The sequence below is a fragment of the Bombus flavifrons genome, chromosome 12, assembly GCF_040668555.2.
Source record: "Bombus flavifrons isolate JBK064 chromosome 12, iyBomFlav1_principal, whole genome shotgun sequence".
Taxonomy (NCBI): domain Eukaryota; kingdom Metazoa; phylum Arthropoda; class Insecta; order Hymenoptera; family Apidae; genus Bombus; species Bombus flavifrons.
Genome location: NC_138453.1, coordinates 2,962,228 through 2,983,219, shown reverse-complemented (window position 1 = coordinate 2,983,219; position 20,992 = coordinate 2,962,228). Strand labels below are relative to the sequence as shown.

At 42.1% G+C, this 20,992-nt stretch overlaps 1 protein-coding gene and 1 long non-coding RNA gene across 2 annotated transcripts in view; one reads left to right on the top strand and one right to left on the bottom strand.

Annotated features, from left to right (window-relative positions):
- LOC138185593 (uncharacterized) overlaps positions 1-20,992 on the bottom strand; it is a 188,039-nt gene that overhangs the window by 59,100 nt on the left and 107,947 nt on the right. The gene's annotated exons all lie outside the window — the stretch shown is intronic.
- Positions 2,569-3,508, top strand: LOC138185710 (piggyBac transposable element-derived protein 4-like). Its single transcript, XM_069124870.1, has 3 exons — positions 2,569-2,655; positions 2,880-3,079; positions 3,194-3,508. The coding sequence occupies exons 1-3, from the start codon at positions 2,569-2,571 to the stop codon at positions 3,459-3,461; spliced, it is 555 nt and encodes a 184-aa protein (XP_068980971.1). The 3' UTR covers positions 3,462-3,508.

The window sequence follows — 20,992 nt, the reverse complement described above, 5'->3', positions numbered from 1 at the left end:
GTCTCCTTCATAGCCGCAGTCCCACATTTGGTATGCACTTCTTTGTTTATAGTTTTGCGATAAACGTAAAGATTCCTATCAGGATCTGCATCGTGAAGTGGTCCATTTCTCTTCTACACTTCCTAAAAGTGCAGGTGTCTGCCGCCAACCTCTTCGATCAATTGTCACTCCTATAATAATGCCACTCTTCTCTTCACTTTTCTTCAATGTGCTCTTCCTCTGTCTTAATCTCCTCTCGGAAGGCTGTGGTGTTTTCTAGTTTAGACCGCATTTCATAACGTTCCTGCTGATATTGTTTCTTCATTTGATATTGAATTTCATTTAGCGTTAATAAGAGACATTTTACGAAAATATTTCCAACGTAGAAGCATGGTAGGAGGAGGAAAGAGAAAGTTTGAGGATTTACTATTTCGTTTAATTGATAGGCATTTTCCATCAAAATGCCCTAATCGTGCCGGCACAACAAAATTATCAGGAAGAAAATGTGCTGTTTGTGTGAAAAATAAGAGAAGGACCGACACGCGATACAAATGCAGAAAATGCGATGTCGGATTATGTATCGATAATTGTTTTGAAATTTTTCACACACAATTGAATTATTAACTTGTGTTATATTTACTAAATTTAGTTTTCTAGTTTATTGTTTTCTAGTTTATTACCCAAATCCTAGTTTATTGTAAATTTCAATGTTTATAATAAATAATTAATACTAAAAAATAACGCTCTTGAATCATTTAATCCCGTGCAAAAGAATTACTAGCACTTATTACGATTTGCGCTTTGAATAGTCAATCAACAGAGTTCAGTCTAGCGAAAAAATACTCAAGTCCACAGCGATCGTCAGCGCTGGCCGCGCGCCGCCCGTACGGACTGCATAGAATTAAAATCCCGCAGACCGGACGTTGGACCTCTACCTTCGTCCGCGGAAGACAGCTCATCCATCGCTCCATCGTTGTTGATTCTGCCACCAACTCCTCTGTTCTTCATTAATGTTTTTCTCCTCCTCCTTCGTTTTCCTGAATCTTCTATTCTTATTGGTATTCGGAATCAGATAGCTACTCTAGTCCGTCAACTTCTCTTGGGAAGCAACCTTCATGTCGCTATCCTGTCCAGTTACCTCTCTTCTTACCTGACTCCTCTCCAATCTTCGTCCAGGCTTGAACGGGTCCGCCACTTTAATGGCACCCTTCTCGATATTATGGAGCCTTTGTCACGTTTACCATCAACGTCGCCGACTGGGACCGATCATCCTCTCGTCGTTCCTCACCTAGTCATTTGATGACCGTCGAGGCGAGCCTGGGGAGATACCACCTGCAACACTGATGGGGCCTGGAGGATCTGACACCTCATGAGCCGTAATTTTCTTCTTTCTCGTTAATCTATCCATGTTCTTTATCAGAATAAAGTAGTTCAAGGATATAGCGAAGTTCGTCATAAATTCGTTTTTCCCTTCTCGTTTCCATTTCCGTTGCCGAGGTCGTCATCAATTCGTTCTTCCATTCTCATGTCCATTTCCGTTGAAAAGGCGTCATAATCGTTATACCAGTTCCATGTGCATACTTCGAGAACGTATCGACGGGGCATTATTTGAATGTTTAACTTTAATATGTTGACGCCGGCGCCAATATTCATGGTTTTCGCTGCGAGGTGATGCCCGAATGCACGGCTTGCTTCGTGGAGCGGCGCTGGGTCACATTAGACTGTTCGATACGACCGCAATTTTTCAACTTTGACCTCAATTTATACAAAATTACAAAAGCTATACGATTCCTGTTGGGTTTAATGAATTCCGTGGACTTCAACTAATACATTGATACATAATAGTTCTGCAATATCAAGTTGCATATATCTATAAATGTTAAGTAAAGCTGACGGGACCAGCTTTGGCCATAATTTTGTACTCTTTTCTTAAAAAGTAGAGGTCTGACGCGAATTCTGACCATCATACGCAATTCTGTGAACATTTTTCTATAAGAAACGTTCATAGTGCGAATTAAAAAATGTTTCAGTTCCATACAGGACAAAAGAATAATCATGCATATTCGTCGGAGAACAACGGCGCGCGTAAGGAACATGCACGACGAAAATAGTATTAGGACGTAATGTAAGTTTTAGTCGTAAATTATGTTGAGTGCGAGCGACAATTCCGTCTAACCCCTGACTGACGATTTCCAGGTGACCTAACACTCGAGGCCCGAATACTTCCAAGGTGCGAGTTGATGCACTAGAGTTTTGTTTCCAGGACTGCCGAAGAATGATATACTGTCGGGCTAAGTGGCGCGATCAGGACCATCACGCGATTTTCCAGCGACCGAATTTCACTTTTAGGGCCGCTCACACAGTGAGAGAAATCAATGATTTCTGAGGGAACGAGTTCGCCCCAGCCGGCACATTTTGAATATATAATGTGTGATCTAGTAACTGGGGATGATTATTGAGAACATAACGAGTTTCCCGAGCACACATTTCTTCTAATAAGTGTAAAGGTAATCAAAATTTTCTTTTCTTCTAGATTGGTATTAGCATTTTTCTTTTTTAATTTTTGCCAACTAAATATATACCTTGGATATGGAGATCAGTGATCCTGATGAATCAATAATTGGAAGCAGGAGAATTATACAAACAGCATATATACTTTCAACTTCTTCAGACGAGGCAAGTGATGACAACGAACCATTAGCTAACGAACTAAACGACAATACCATATAATAACGAACTAAACAATAATACGAAGAAGAAGATTTCGAGTTGGATTTAGACGAAGAGGATCTTTATGAAGGATGGCAGGAAATAAGAGAAAGAGATTAAGCCATGAATGAGTATTCGCAAGAAGAAGAGTTGTTAATTGATGACACGACTGCGACGATCCTGTTTTTTTATATAAGTTATTCCTCACGGACTATATATTAGAAATGATCGTTGAGGAAACGAATAAATATGCTGTACAATGCATGGAGAACTCTGCATCTAGCAGCAGAAGACACCAACTAGCCTGGAAACCTGTTACAAAAGACGAATTGAACACTTTTATTGGTATCCTGCTTTTCATGGGTGTAGCGCTGCTACCTGAAATTAGATTATACTAGTCTCGAAAGGAGATATATTGGAACTCACGTATACAAAACGCGATGACACGCGATCGGTTTATATCGATACTTAAATATTTATATTTTTCCGACAATTCCACGGCTAGGACTGAGGACCGTTTGTATAAACTTAGAAATATTGTTGACGCATTTGTCCATACGTTCAAAAATACTGTTAAACCTGGTAAAAATATTGTAATTGACGAAATCATGGTTCCGTGGAAAGGATGCCTCAGTTTTCGCCAATATATTCCAGGCAAGCGGCATAAGTATGGGATAAAATTTTATAAACTGTGCCTTCCGGAAGTTTACACCCATAATATTCATATTTATGTCGGAAAAAATGCAACCAGAATAGTGAACACATGCGCATGAGGTAATAATTACATTGATAGGTGAATTATTATTGGAAGGCCGCATACTATTTATTGATAGCTTTTATACTAGTGTCCCTTTGGCCGAGGACCTTCTGCAAAAAAGAATATTTATTTGTGGCATTATAAAAATGAATAAAAAATCTCTACCGCCGCAGGCAAGACAAAAACAGCAACGGCGTGGCTTTATGAGTTATGAGATATGAGTCCGATCAGATGTCATTCTATTATAGTTGTTTGCGCAGAACCATAAAATGGAGAAAAATTGTAATAGAATTAATATGAGGGACTTGCCTCGGAAATGCGTGGTATGTACATAGAAAATGGGGTACTAAAAGTATCAAAGTCTTAAGATTTCGCAAAGAAATTATTGATCACCTTTTAAGTACAGTGAATCCCCATAGAGAAGAAATGCCAAATGAAAATGAAGTACTGCCCCAAAAAAATGCACATTTTCTGCAGTCGTACCAAGGGCCCGCGAGAAAAACGAGATGGCGGTGTAAACAATGCTATAAACGCATTTCTAAAAGAAAAGGTAGAGAATATGCCGCGAAAATAACAAAAAAAGTAACAACATATTGTAATCGTTGTAAGGGCCAACCGGCACTCTGTCTAACATGTTTTAAAAAATTGCATGAAAGAAAGTAAATAATTATGTTAAGTTTATAATATTGAATTGTTATGTTTTTACTATTGTAGTATCTTACTACTACAATTAATTTATTTACAATGAATGGATTGTACAGATGTTGATTAAACAGGAAACGATGGTTGTTTAGCATGAACTAATCACAATAACGTATTATAATTTAGACAACTAAATAGTTAATTTGCAACTCTCGTCACCACGGATAAAACGCTCTCTCTCACACGCGGATCACACTCTCTCAACAACGCTAACAACACTCTCTCGACAATGCAATTCGCACTCCCTGACTTCTCAATTCACACTCTCTGGCTTCTCTACCGACACTGACTGTTAATTCGTCTTTCTCCCTTAGCAGTCCTTTGTCTCTTTGTCTTAGCTCCACCACGCACGTGTCCCGCAATCACTTGTGACCAGGGTCACGTAGGCCTTTTCTATGAAACTATTCAATTGAAGGACTGACGACACATTGATGGGCTTGTCGGCACCTCGGCTCTCTCACGACATTGTTTATGATTCACCCGATATCTCTTAGGCCTTTCGTCCTCGATAATGTTGAGATGAAATAATATAAACCTATTTTGTATTACCTATTTTGTGAAATACGATTATTGTCCGTTGCACTTCTCGTTTCTCACACAGTTCATATTATATCCTCCAATTACACCACTTATTCTTGTTCAGCGAGGATATTATCACTCATAATTATATTTAAACATCTTGCAACTCACTCACTCGATTATCATCCACGTCGACTCCATTGCAACACACACCCCAACATCCACCAAATATTATTCTACTTACATCCTGTCATCTCATTCCACTTTACACCCCTTAAAATTTATCGCACTACTTCCTTGCAATTATTGCACTTCCCGCCACCTTATAACCCATTACAACCCATTGCAATCCTGCCAAAACTCACACACTCATACATCCTCGTATATTCACTTGGCTAGGGAGAGTAACCCGTCAACACGTTCGCTCTCCATCGCGTCCCGAACCGAAGTCTGCAACTCTCCAGCCTGAGACCCGTCGAAACGCGTTAGGGGTGCCCTATGCAATATGGACGACGGAACACCCCCTCCACACCACGTATGTGCTGGTCGAGCCTCTATTCAATAATAGGAGCCCGAGGTCTCCAGCTCAATTTGACAGCACCCGGCCACAAGTGTCAGTCCTGGTGTTTCCCCATTGCGAAGAGTGGGCATTAAAGTCCTCCAGGACAAGAACTTGACGGGGAAGGTATCGTCTCATGCAATCGCCAACCCCGTCCACGAACTCCCCAAATGCGACCAGGCCGCTGTTCGGGGAAACATATACGTGCACCACCATCATCCCAGCCCACTCGATCGCGACATACCCCTTGCTATGCTCGAGCAGGACCCCGGAGGCGGACTTACCCGCTGCTGACGTCCACGTTACGGTGACAAAGCCATCCAGCTCTCCGATCCAGTCACGATAGTACACGATAGGGCTCGACTACCACTGCCAAAGCAACCCTGCTCTCCCTTATGTCTGGGTCTTGTGCCCGTCTCGATCGCCCTATGTTGGTCTGGAGGAACCACGTGAATCTACTTTACTAAGTCCATATCCATGACCTCCCCTCGGTCATCTATCACACTCGTGACTCCTTCCTCGTCTTGCGGTAGGTCTATCGCCCTGCCTCCTGTCCACAGCAGGCTCCCGAATCCGGCTCGTTCTTTAAGTTTTCCAAGCACCGAGCGACTTACAAAGCGGGCACCTGGGCACGGAGGCAGGGCAGGTCTTGGCTCGGTGACCGGTGCCTCCGGACCTGTAGCATAGATGTCCCCGGTCGAGTCGCAAGTCGCTTTCACGTGTCCCAGCTCTAAGCATCTGTAGCATTGGAGGTGCCTCTTCAGGATAGCTTCGACCCTTGTCATTGATCAGCTCAGAGCAACTCTTCCCGCTTGGATTAGTTTCTGCGCTGCTGCCGTCGGACACCTTATCCAGACTGACTCAAGGCCACCTCTGGAGATCCTGATGTCTTCTACTCGAACCTCCAGTGCCCCGCATCCCCCGGCCCCAGCCAGGGTGTCCCGAAGCTTCTTCTTATCAGCAACATACTAGAATAGTCATGAACAGAGCGTCGTACCGTGTGGGTGAAATACTGGAGTCTCAACAAGATCTTACAACCGTCGTGTTCGGAACATCAAACTTTGCTCGTATGCAACAAGTGCAAATAAAGTCTCGATCTATTAACCCTTTCGCTTCGGCAGTCCAATCCGCTGAAGTACTGTCACTGAACGGAAACGCGCGCCAGAGATACGCACAGTGTGTGTGGTTGCTGTATATACGTTTTCCTAAGCCTTAAATAACAATAATCCTTGTAAGAACCGTATATGAAATATCGTTTCACTGTCAATGGATTTAATAGATTTTTTAGCATGAAACAGTATACGATCGTTTGGATGTTTAAAATATATTGCGTGAAACGTTTTGATGTTGTTTCAACAATGAGTAACTTTAAGAAGTGATTAATCCAATATGTTAATAAAATCAACAGACGATGTTCAGCTCATAACGAAAAAATATATTATTGACTACAGATAACACTTGTATATGCATCATTTGGATGCCGGATATGTGGGGTGCCGGACTTAGGAGTCGTTACGTGGTCGCTGCCTATATGCGACGTTCGTACCCACAGGTCATCTCGCGGGTGCCGCTTATAAGCGGCGCTCGAAGCGCAAGGATTAAACCTTCTCCACCTTGAGCGTTAATTCATTCAAGGTTCGCGATGATATCGACCGATCGGTTGGACCTGACCGGTCGCTCTTTAGTTGATAATTCGCAACACGTAGCATATCCTACTTATTATTCAATTAATAAGAAATTCTTGGAGTGAGATATCAGATGCTTGTGACAATAGTTTCATTTCAAACGTGGTTTATCTTCAGCCTTCTTATTTTGAATGAATGAGATAAACCGGTTATAGCCTCCCAGAACCTTTTTAGATTGAGGTTGCGGTTGGAGAGCAGGCGGACGCCGGTGTCCACTGGATAGGTGGAGGAGGAAGTCGCACAGAGGAAGTCCGCACAGAGAAGATAAGGGCCTTTTTGCAGAATCTTTTGCATTTTTGAACACGCAACGATTTAAACTATTTCGACGGGGAAGGCAAAAAGAAGCCCATAGCAGACGTGAAAGCGAAAATAATTACCGCTCGCCATTTATCACTATGACAAGTTGTTGATTTGTCGATAAATTGTGGAGTACCGAAAATTATCGAATTAGGCGTGGCGCCGGTGTTGACAATATTGGAGATTGCCGAACGTGGCTATCGATTTGTAGATGTTAGAAAAGCAGACGTTAAGGGGTAAGCGTTCAGAACGCGACAAAAATGTTGAATAGCACCTTGTTGCCGAATGGTTCTAGAATTAGAAATTCAGCCGATTTATACAGCTTTTATTACTGACCCTTGAACCTGCTAAAGTTCCTCGAAGTCAAACTCAATCACTTCCGCCGCGCTTAGGACTCGATGTCCCAGAGCCTTGCAAATATAGGGTTATTGGCGTGGCGACTAAGTCGTACGGGTTGCCTGACGACTTTCGGAGCGCGGCTAATCTTGACGGCTTGATCGCTGTCTTCTGGTTCGGTCTGCCGGGGATCTCTTCGCATGCGTGAGTTTGTCGAGGTGAGATGGGGCGATCTAGCTGTAATGGAGCGTACAGGCCCGCAACTGCAGCTGGGTGGAATGCGTCGCGCTTGGCAATTCAAATTTAAAATTAATTTAAATTTAGTGTAGAATATATGTTATGTTTGTCCAGATTTTTGATTGTTGCAATAAAGACTTGTTCTGTTTACATCGTGCGAGCTTACTGTGTGTGACTGTTTCGTTTAATCTTATCGTTCCGGCTTTGTATCAGAGCCTGATACATCGCTCGACACGAAGATGTCACGAACTCCTCAATATAGCAAATATTTGTAACACATAACACGTAAAACATAACTTGAGGATGGTCGTGGAAAAAAGTGGCCGGCTAAAAGTATTCCCAGGAATTTTAAGATGGAAACTGCGAACACGATCATTAAAATAAAGAATGCGGTGAGGTATTTGGAAGTTGAACTGAACAACTGCAGCAAATACAAGATCGATAGTGATGTCAGAGAGCGGAGAGAATAACCGGCGTTCTGGAGGGACTCCTGTTGAATATGAAGCGTCCACTTTACAGTACAGAATCCTATATTGCAACGTATGGGATTCAATGATTCTATACGTTGTTCCAATATCTGGGTATTTTACCCTTTGACGAGTATGACTGTTAGGTAGATGATACATTTACACTGTACATGTGAATGTGTGTGTAAGCGTCAGAGGGCGTCCAGGTCTCAGTTGAGACAAAAGACGATTGGAAGCTGTTAGAAGAATTTAGAGGAGTCGGTTGACAACAAGCGTGTGTAACGTAAAAATTCAACAAATGACTTAAAAGATGTCGATCTCCAAACAGGAAATCGAGTTCTTTATTTCTACTCAATTTTTTATACAATATTCAAATGGTAACTCTTTATTCGCGGTTCGCAATGATAGACTTTTTAATATGCACACTGATTCGGACTTATTCAGACTGACTTGGATGATTTTGGGAAGAATATTTATATTCTTTATTCGTTGGAGTGGGAAAAGACTTTGGTCGTACTTATCATATATTTCTGAGAACGGGTGGAGTGACCGGATGCTACCCCGGTGGTCACTCAGGGTAAAGGGTTTGGAATTTGCTATCTTGTCGCATAGTTGGTCGAATTTCACCTGTGATACGTGCGTGCAAGAAGGTTATCGAGGTCTTCAGAGTGTAATATATATGTATAACTGTTGTGTGTGAATAAAGTAAACTATTTGTATTTCTGCATCCGCTCTATACCTGAACAATTACTCATAATAAAAATTTTGTATCAAACATGAATATCACGTGTCAGACTAGCGGAATGAAAATCGGGCTAATCGAGAACATCACAAGTAGTGCTCAGAAGAGCTAATAACAAAATAGATTAGAAATATAAAAGGTGCGGGGTTATGGCTGAGACCCTGGAGTATATACTGGGGATATGCATCCACACTAAAGCTAAAAGAATAAAGAGACACGATGTAATTTGTAGTTTAATTGTGAACAAGATTCCGCAGCACTATACGGTATTTAAAACTAATGAATAAAATCAGGAATGATTATCACATCATCGATATGTTGTAGAACATAGTTTAACTTCTAAAATAACTAAAGAAATATAAATATAAAGCGATTAAATAAAATGTGTACATATGTGTACATATTGTTAGGATCTGATCTTGATCTTCGATGTTCGTAACCACTACGTGTTAGTCTAGATGTTGAATCTTAGATTTCTCGAATTATATTAGATCAAAACGGTAGTTGCTGCCACCAGAAATAGTCGTTAAACTATTTCGATTAGTTCGATTTTCGTTCCATATTTTTTTTTTAAACAAGGCAAACGATTGAATGGAATAGTTTTAAAAACTTGTCGCACCCTTCTAAAGCGCGGCACTACTTTGAATTTTCAAACCGTTGTATCCTCGATATTCCAATTCATCGTTAACTAGCGTATCAATACGACTGGTAAATAAAATTCCACGTTTCGGCTTACCCGCTATGTGCAGAAGTACTAGCACGGGAAGGATTAAAGTTTTCTTGCAATAAATAAATATTTCTGATATCTTCTTAATTGGTGATTTATTCGAATTATTTAGCCATAAGTTTATTAACAAGACTCTGATATTGATTCTTTATGTGAGTTATAAAACAGAGATAGTATTTATTACTGTGAACTACTGGCGATTGAGATTTCCATTGATGGCAAAGAATGGTTTTCCGTTTACTCTATGATTAATTCTGATTCTTTTGAAACTTTCTCTTCTCCACTTTCAATTTCGGTAGCTATTGGACGTTTAAACTAACATTCTGCATGTTTCCTACTGTTATGGATTTCATTTCTACGATTCCTTCTTGCTTTTGATATCTAACATGTATGTAACTTATCTATAATAATGCTGTTTGTGGACACCAATGTCGTTTCGCAAGTCTTGCCCAAAGATCCTTTTTTTTTATTTGGAAGAATTTTACAATCAATTCTCATTGAGAATTATAAGTAAATTATTCTGACGTGGTACTATAACTGGAATAATAAGTGTTTATCGTATGTTTGATTCTAGTTGAATCTAATGTTTAAATCTATTGCCCAAAGGTGAGCAGATATTTCTGCTAACAGTGGGAGGAGAAATGCGAAAACCCGTAGGTGCCTTCAATTGTGCGCTTTATTGTGACATTACAGTTTTTGTACGCGTCGTATCTTTTATTTCCCTTAAGTTTTCTGTTTTTAATTCCATTTCCCTAGAGTTGTGGCTCGCGCTATTCGTGAGTTATGACGTATTCTTCTTCTATCTTGCTTTACATTTTTTGTGTAGTGCGAGACGTAACAATATAATATTGTATGTAACATTTACAAAGTATAAAATGAAAAAATCATCCATGTAACAGAATATTTTGAGAACTAACAAAAAGAAATATTAAAGTTGTTGGGAAGGTTTAATAAACGCAATATGTTTTATTAAGTTTCCAAATAATTTATTTCGTGTTCTTGAATATAGTTGCTGAATAGTATTATTTAGTAATACTTGTAAAACTGTCGGCTATGTCATTAATATTTTCGATGTTACTTTATCCTGCATTTATTTTTCCATTCGTACCCAACTAGGTTTAATAACATTGAATAGAGAGTACGACGGGCACGGAGGGGTTTAATGGCAGGACTCCGGTAAGAGTAGCCAGAGAGAGGACGCCGAGAAGAAAGAGCGAGGCGATCCTTGTTAAGATCGGACAGAGTGCCAGTGGATTGACTCCTACGGGGAAGCAATGAATACAAGTGAAGTCCTTAAGGATGACGCCATGGGGAAGCAGGCGGTAGTTGTGCTGCCAGCGAGCATCGTACCCAAAGATAGGCCGATCAGTATTAAAACAGGGCTGACAATAGCGACGGCTAGGATAGTGGGATGTTATAGATGTCACATGTTGGGACATAACGCTGCCAGATGTTCAGTGGTGACCGGCGAAATGGTAGATAGCGAGGGTGGTGCTCATAACAAAACCGGTCAGAGATCCCACGATAACATCGTCTTTTCGACCGATCAGCGTGCTTCCAGCACTTAGTAAAGTCTGGGAGCACACGTTTAAGAACCTGACTGAGGAGAGTCTGGGACTGGACCCATTTCATGATGACCAGTACGGGTTCAGGAGAAGAGTGAGTACGGTGGACGCCCTGCGCTGAGTAATGGATCTTGCTGACTGGTCCAAAAGAAGAGATAGGATTTGTGTGTGGACGTGAAGAACGCGTTCAACACTCTCAGCTGGAGTAAGATCTTCGAAGAAGCAGAACCTAGAGGGATACCCAGAAAATTGGTTACGCTCCCTGAGAATTATCTCGAGGACAGAAAGATTATAGTAAGGACGACAAGAGGAACGGTAAGGAGGAATGTGTACGCGGGTGTCCCTCAGGGATCGATACTTGGACCGCTACTCTGGAATCTGGTGTATGACGGTCTACTAAAGCAGTTGAAGGCGAATCCGGAAATGAATGCTGTCGCTTTTGTCGACGACTTGGCGGTGATTCTCAACATGGCTAAGCAGGAAGAGGCGGAGAATAAATTAAGTACGGCAGTGAGAGTGATTGTGCGTTGGTGTGCCGATAAAGGATTGAAGATTGCACAGGAGAAGATCGAGTTGATACTGCTGACGGGCAAGCGGATCCCCAAGGTATTGAGATGAACGTGAAGGGGCACCTTCTGACCACGAAGCAGGAGATTAGGTACCTTGGAGTGCAGGTTGATGACTGCAGAAGGTTCGGGGATCATTTGGACAAAGTGTGCGGTAAGGCCGATGCCCTTATGGGAGCATTGAGATCGCTGCTGTCCAATGTGCCACCGGGCCTGCGAGGAAGCTTTATTATGGAGTCTGGGAGTCGGTGGTGCTCTGTATGGGCAAAGGCGGTAGAAAGGAACAAGAATAGGAATGCTCTTAAGAGGGCGCAAAGGGCCGCACTGGTAAGATCATTTACGGCATACCGCACAGTGTCCCACGCAGCACTGTGTGTGCTTACGGGCATCTTGCCCCTTTACTACACGGTCGAGCTCCGGGCCGAGAAATATCGATTCAAAAAAGAATATTTACAGACGATACCCGTTCAAGAGAAGATCCGGCCTCGGTCTTTTATAAAAGGATCAAGATAGTGGAGGAGCGTATAGGGGATAAATGGAAGGCCCCCGCTTACGTGTGTCCCATCTGGAACTGCCGAGCACGGTTAGCAGGTCGCCGGCCGGCAGTGACGTGGCCGTACATCCACACGATAGTCCCACCAATGACTAAAGTTGGTACCACGGGGGTCGAGTAAAAGCCTGGAGGAAGTTGCGACTCCTCAGCTCGGCCAATTATGGGTTTGGACTCGTGGTGGTAGTGGTTGGTGGACAAGATGCTGGCAACAGGGCCGATTTAAAGGGTATTGGCGACCCTGAATGGTCTTCGGCGGGTGAGCAACGTCCCACCTGCTCCGTAACCGTCTTAGAGATACGATAGGGCATAGAAAACGCCCCGTTCGACCTGAGACGAGTGACAACCCCTGCCAGGCTTAACTAATCCAGGTAGCAAGATATTGGGTACCTTGTGCGCTGGTTAGGCGTAACCTATGGCTCTAGGGGTGCTCGGGTCCAGTATGGCGAAAAATTTACGCTAAGGAATGAACCCGTGTCCAAAAGACAACAATATTTGTACCGAAGGATGATCAGGAAGGAAATACACGCCTGCTGCTGGGACTGCGATGGTGATGGTGACGATGCTGAACATGCGTTGTTTACTGTCCCAGGTGGACCGAGTTGGAAAATCACGTCGGTACATCACCGACAATAGACAGCTTGATCGGGTTAATGGTGAAAAAAGAAGACAACTGGACTAAGTTCCAGGCCTTGTTTAATAAAATCATGATATCTAGGCTTATACAAGAAAAGGCTAAGGGGAGGCGTTAGGAGGAGTTGGTAGAAGTGCGGTACTGATATAAGGTCAACCCTGAAGTAATGCCGTGAGGCGGTTCCGGGGTTGGTGTTTGTACGGTTAAAGGAGCGGATAGAGGAGAGGTTTTTAGTGGGTATGGTTACACCATCTGCTGAGCCTCACATAACCCAACAACCCATCACTGGGTATGTATAACAGCATTTTCCCCTTCTCACAAGAAAAAGGTGTACGGTGGTAAGGAGCTACGCAGGTGGTGTGGTGGTAAGGACCACGCCACTAATTAGTGCACCAAGGAGCCTACGTGCACTATTTGCGCCAATGAAAATACAAGTAACCTGAGGCATGTCAGCGGATCCCTGGCATACCGGCCGTGAAGGATAGAAGGAGAAACGACATAGTACATACAAGATAAAGATACTAATTAATTTGAACAGGTGCAGACCTATACAATAATTAATGTACCAATAAGCCTGCGAAGCCAGAGTGTTCATCATAGTGTTCATCACGTAGCCATATCGGCAGCAGACATACTGGTACAACGATGACAAGGGCGACGCGTCGCTATGGCTGACCCTCTCCAACCGAAAACAAGCTGACGACACTATATTGGTCTCCAAAGATGGCATCGTCGGTATCAATGTGGACGATGTATTCTCCATTGGGGGGTATTGCTTCCTCAATGTGAGCATGGAACAGTTCAATTCTTACGTAAACGAACTGGACGCATTGATACGTGCGGCTAAGAACAGTTACCCAGCGATGGTGATCGCCGGTGACTTCAATTCAAAGGCCACCGCGTGGGGTGGCAGTGTGAATGTCCGCAGGGGAACTTGCCTCCTGAATATGATAATGAAGAATGGAATTGTACCAATTAGGATGACGCGCGAGGATTACACGTTCTCTAGAAACAGGGGAATAAGTTTGAGTGACGTGATCAGTGTGAGCAAGGAACTGGCGAGGAGAGTATTTCGCGGTGGTGTGCCGATTGTGGATTAGGAATTGCTCGTGAGAAGACTGAGGTGATATTCTTAACGGGCAAACAAATCCCCAAGGTAATCGAGATGAACGTCAAGGTTTCAGGCCTTATGCAGAAAAAATCATGCTAGCAAGAATGACGCAGGAGAAATTTGAAGAGAGGAGGAGAATAAGAGGGATAAGAAAAAGAAATGAGACCCAAGTATTAAGGAGTGGTGCGTAGTTAAGCCCAACCCTGAAGTAATGCTGTAAGACGGTTTCGGGATTGATACTCGCAGAGAAGAGAAGCGGATAGAGGAGGGGATTTTAGTGGGTATAGCAACGCCATCGGCCGAGACCCACAAAGTCCAGTCTGAGCATGCGTAACAGTATTTTCCCCTCCTCGCACAAAAAAAGAAAAAGGTTTAATAACATTAATTTCTCATTCATTTGATAGGTACTGTCATATGATAAATAGATTCGTAATATATCATACCTTGATACCTTGATAGAATCTGAAATGGATAATCCTCTGGATAGATGTTCAGAAAGAGCAATTTCAAAATCGACGAGTTTTGCCGAAAGAAGTTAATTCAGGCTCAAGTCAAAATTGTACTGTCTGCTACATATACATATCTACAATAAAATTCTTCGTTATAGTTTGGTGTTACCGTGTACAACATTAATTTTTCTTGCGACTGTATTTGTGATATGTCATCTATATATGGAAATTGTTGTACATACGTTCCGGTTGATGAGTCGTATGGACTGTACTCCATTGATGACACACAATCTGGCAATACTTGTGGCTTGTATAACGTATTGAAATCGTTCCAGGTGTGTTACGTTTTAAACAATAGCTATACAAAAGCTTTGAATTGCCTCAACGTTTGGATACTAGATTGCGTTTGTGGAGAAGCGATTGTGGTGATACTTGCATCGACAGGAGACATCTAAAAAGGTAATGGTTTACTTGTCGCATCATTCGAAGATCTTCCTAGATATACTTGCACCGGTTGCGTGCTATATGTGGGTGTCCTGTGTACTTTTGTTGTTTATAAACATAAATCAAATTATTAAATTAACTTAACAAAGATGTAGAATATATAAAATGCGTAATATTCACGCAAACGTTAAATATTGTACATACCTGTTTACGTATACGAGCGGGTTCTAAATCACCGAATCTTTCCTAAACTATTTATCCGTTCTTTTCTCTGGAAAATCTAACTTGCATTCCATCTTCTTGTATAATAAAATCTTTTTCGTACCACCAGCCACCGGCATATTAGAGCGACTGAGCTCACACATCACAAGACCTGATATTACCGCTGAAATAGTTAGATATTTAAAGAATAATTAAACAATTGATTCTCTTTCAAAGCGAAATATAAAATATAATAAACTGGAACATGCTTTTATCAAATATAGGGTCAGATATCTGTTACGTCGCGTGGGATAGTCCGTGCGCGGTCCTTCACTGTCTGATCGTCAAAGGCCCACGCACCGTTATTCAGACCCTCAATAAACCTAAGGAACCACCATAAACAGAATCCTTTTAACGGAATCTTTAATTCTGCAAGTATTTTCGTACTCGTAGTTTGGCAGTCAACATACATACAATTGTATCAAATATTGAAGCTATTGTTCAAAATATATAGATTATAATCTGTTAATATCAGCGTTATACACACTCAACCACTCCCATTATCTTAATCGAAATAGGGGATCGATCGATTCGTGGCGTTGATTATTTGAATTGTAACGGGAATTTACATTACTTATTTTAAAACATTACTTATTTTATGTCAAATGTACCTAGATAAATCTACTGGATTTCAGCTTACTTCGAAAGGGATCTGTATTTTCGACCAATCGCGGGGAGACGCAATCGCGAAGAGCGACGTCAACGGGAGTCGTAAATTCCCGTTACGATTATAATAATCGACACTACGAGTTGATCGATCCCCTGATTTCCGTTAAGATAATAGGGGTGGTTAAGTTAATATAACACTGTGATTCGCAGGGTTATAAGGTTTTTATTTCCAACACTTATGAGGTACACTGTTGAGTAGGTATAAATCGTAGATGACAACTTATCGCACGAAGATAAGACAGATATGAAAAATAGAGCAAGGATCTTATAGTCGAATTTCGTATGTTAATGGCCGTAGCACTAGAGGATACTTAATAGACGTTAGATTTAGATGCTAGACTTCGACGTTGTAGTATATAGAAAAAGTAAGTTGACCTTCCTAGCGGTGTTGAAGAAGAAGTTGACTTGACCCTCCTAGTGTCGTAGGAGAAGTGAGTGACTTGACCCTCTTAGTGTCGTAGGAGAAGTGATGAGTAGGAAACCTCCTACCAACGTGGTTCATGGGTGACCTTGTGCATGGGAAAACCCAGCCTGTTTTATTAGAGAGCTATTCGGTTTTTCCCAATAGGTGCGTACCCGCTTTCTCCGTGTTTTTAAGAGCGCCTAATAAACCCAAGGACTTCTCCAAAAACCAGATGTGCGCCGAAAATACTTCTAGGCCTAAGAAATCCTTCAGGAAAAACGGATTGACTGAAGACACATGTTGAGACAATACAATGAAAAGTGAACGGTTATGGTGGGTCCTTAGATTTATTGAGGGTCAGAATGACGATACGCAGACCGTTGGCTGTTCGGTCGCGAGGGCTGGAGTGCAGATGTCTTAGGCGACATAACAGGATCTATGCGAAATTGCTCTTTTATTTTAAGTGGGTCCTCGCTATCCTTTTTTTTTATCATATTAAGTACCAAAATTTGCAAACATCACTGTCATACCTTCCGGTGGCACTTCTACTGTATAAACACCGCGTTTACATGTTCTTTTCCCAACACGATTATGAGGATGAGGTTTGTAGGGCTTATCTTTTGTTACATATGATACTATAACTTTAGCTTGACCTTTGTATCCAACTATTTGTAATAAATATTATTTATTGTTATATATCATATTGATTCCAAATATATTCTATTTTTTATTTTTATTACTTACTCTTATACTAGGAAATGTTTTGTTTTCTGGTATATTATTTACCGATATGCTACCAGCTGATCTGCCTTCACATTTATAACGAAAGCGTAAGCCTTTACTTGCCGGGTGTTCTAATATTTCAACACATAGTAATGCTGTTACAGTATCCATTCTTCTAGACTACATTACACAAACCCAGGATCAGTAATTTGGATAACTTCAACCGTATCAAAAATTTTAGAGCTTGAAAAATTGTTTGATTTTTACTGTAGGGGACCAAAAATTGTTAACCTTCTTTTTGTTATCCCGCAGTTTCCGACTTGTAGAATCCAAAAATACAAATTTTAAAAGAAGGAATTCACGGGTTCAGAATTTATGGTCACGATCGTAGAATTCGGCCTTGAATTCGGCCACCAGGACCTCAGCAACATCCTTGCGGGCCGCCACCGCTCCCTGGGCTCTTCTTCTAATTCTCAGAGTTTCGCTTCTTAGCGTAGCGAGCTCATCATTCCACCAGTAATTAGCGTTTCTCTTCGCACTCGCCGGGTATCTCTTCTTCAAGTCCACGGCACACGTATGCTCCAGACTCTTCTGCAGTCGTTCGCCGCATGCCGTCTCGTCAAATTTAAAACAATTATCTTCGTAAACTCCATCAAATTTGTTTAAAAATCTCTCTACATCCATTTCTTTCGTCAAATATTTAAAGGCGCCGCCCGCCACCCGCTTAACATTATCTCTAAACTTATATACAATATAAAAATGGTCAGAGGCTGAGTACCAATCTAGGACCCTACTCCCCCTCCAACTCAGCCTCATTCGTCTATTAAGCGGGGGGGGGGGGGGGGTAAGGTTAATTCGTACAAAAAATGGCATGTCTTTGTGAATTTTTTGTGACGACACAGTTAAAATCTCTTTTTTAAAACCAATAGTACATTAAAGTATGACATTCGAAGAATATTGTGTAAAATTTTCACGGAGAAATATTAAAAAATACGGCAATGGCAGCAATTATTCGGACGCGTCTCGGAAAAAAGTATAATTGCGGTGCTCCTGATAACTTGGTGCTGGATCATCTGAAATCAAAAAATCAAAGTTCATTCGTTAGGTAACAGTTTTCCCCAAGTAACGTTGCGAGGGTTTTTCGAAATTTCAATTTTTCACTCTTTTGGAACACTTTGAAGGGAAAACGCGATTTTGTGCGGACAAAATCGGCTAATTTGTTATCGTAAAATAAGAATAATTAACAAATTTGAAAAAACTCTACAGCGTTACCTCGTAAATTAGGTACAGAAATATTGTTCAAAATTTCAAAAGGATCGGTGTAGTAGTTTTGAAGTTCTCAGGGACACCAACTTTGAAAACGTGAGTTGTGGGGAAAACGCTTTAAAGTTTTGAACACTAAAAAATCTGTTATAAAACGTTCATAAGCGAATTTTATCGGCTTACCTCACACTGAATCATCAATGCCAGGTCCATAAAGGATGTTGCTATCATCCATGATGTCTACGTGTGTTTGAACGAATCCAATGCATTAGCAGCTGCAGCTTTTTGCCATTCGCACCACGAGCCCGCGCCGCTCGGGTATTTTTTATACTGTGGATTCTCGTCCGTCGAACTGTAGCGAAAGAACGTTGCCCAGATAGCATTCTTCATATTTTCCATGGAATCAGAGTAACGTCTAATAGCCAAACCGTAGTATACCGTCAGTTTATCAATCATTTTAGCCGTAAGCTTCCCTTTACCAGACAGGCTCTTTCTTTTGATCTTCTTTCCAGCCTTAGTTTCAGTATCGACAATGGTATTTTTGACTATTTCACGTAGTGCCCATTCTTTTTTGAACATGTCCTGCACATTCTTTTTTCACTATTGAAAAATCATCACCACAAGGTTTAGAATTCAGTAACCCGGAGTAAGCTTTAGAGTCACCGTCGGGTAGGTATTAAAATCCGACATGTATAAAAATACTCGTAACTTCGTCAATTTTGCTCCAATCGACTTGAAATTTTGACACAATATTCTTAAGATATTATGCATTCAATTAAAAAAAAAATAAAAAAAATGCAAAAAATACCTTAACCCCCCCCCCCCATAACACTAAGTATATCCGGGAAACTAGTCCTTCTATTTCTCAGGAAGGAATAGTTTCCCGTCGTCCTAATAGGTATAAGTTCATTTTTCGTTATAACGTCCAGCAGGTATGTTCCCCTACGTTCCGTCCTTCAGTCCGCCCCCCCCCACACCGAGGATTTCACCTTGAAGTCACCGGCAATCATAAGCGGCGGTGTTCTTTTCCTCCCCTCCTTTATGACCCGTTCCAGTTCCTTCAAATAATCATTAAATTGGTCCTTACTCTTATTAGCAGAACAATACCCACTGACGCAAAACACGTCGCAGACCCTGACCCCTACAATTCCTACATTTCTTGTCAGGGTCTCGCTCGCCGCATGTTTTCCATTAAACAGGGTGGCCCATATTGATGCATCCCTGCCCTCGTCATTAAACCAATAAGACAACTGCCTATAGGGCTCGGAGATGACCACTATGTCCACCCTGCTTTCGCATACGTACTGCATCATCAGGTCTTGCATAAGCCTGCATCTATTTAAACTTATTTGTAGGACCCTAATTGGGCCCCTGTCTAATATTCCTAACACCTAAGCGCACCATAGGGCACGCCAACGAACCCGTTATATGCTTTACATTAATGCCACCATGTTTCAAACACATGGCGCATCTCAGCTCTTTATTACATTCTTTCATTATATGCTCAGCGCTGCTGCACCTCCTACACAACTCTTTGCTAGGACATGCAATGGTACACCTTGCCGCCACATGCCCCAACATGTGGCACCTATAACAACGCTGATTTAACTTCTACGTCTACAATCTCCTCGATTCCCCACTGCGACCTGATATCTTCCACCAGCTCTTCCTTGCTGGTGAAGGGATCAATGTTCCTTATTTGTAGGATCGCCCTGTTCACCAGAGCGGCCACCTCCGTACTATCACTCAAGGCGGCTCTCAATTTGGCCGCCGCCTCGTTAACCATCACTGTCCTATCAACCTCGATTAGGATGTGTCCCGCTCTCGTTCTGCGGACTCCTGTGGCTCCCTCCAGTGTACTCCTGACCGCCATTATCCTTTTATATACTTGCAGCCAGTCACTCCCTTCTTCGACTTTAACGATGATGGCCTCCTTCTTTCTTCTACTCCTTGGTGCTCCCCTTCCTTCTGGAGCCACCTCTCTATTGGTACCCGGTTGCACCACCGGAATATCCTGTGCCAAGGGAGCTGTCCTCTCTCTTTTCCTTCTTTCCACCCTCGTCCATCCTTCTGAATCCTCGCTACAATCACGGTCCACCACCAGATCTCTCCTATCCTTTGTACATGCCTCCGCGTAAGTGACCTCCCCTTTCCTGGGTCTCTTATGCTCCTCCGCCCTCATTATCTCGGCCGGCGATACTACTTTCCTTTTAGGGTAACCACCTTTGTCTACCGTCATTTCTCTTGTCCCCATCACCCTGGTGACATTTCTCTCCACCTCGATAGGCTCTCTTCTCCTCTTCCTTCTTCTTGCCTTGTGCTCCCCGCACTGCTCCAGGGACGACAAAGTACCCTTTATCAGGTTTCCAATCTTCCTGATACCCTCGTCCTTGTCCTTGTCTAACTGAACTTTCTAACTATTATACAACGTTTAACATCTGGACAGCGCCAGCAAGGGGCTGTGTGAATCCTTTCAATTCCGCCCTTGAGATCATCTACATCTTCTTCGTCTATATCGCTGGCCTGAGTATCATCTCTGGCGCTGTCATTCACTTGCCCTTTCCGCTCTCGTCATCCTCAGCATACCACTTTTCTCCATAGCTCTCTTGGCCAACTGTTTGCCAGACGCCCCTCCTCT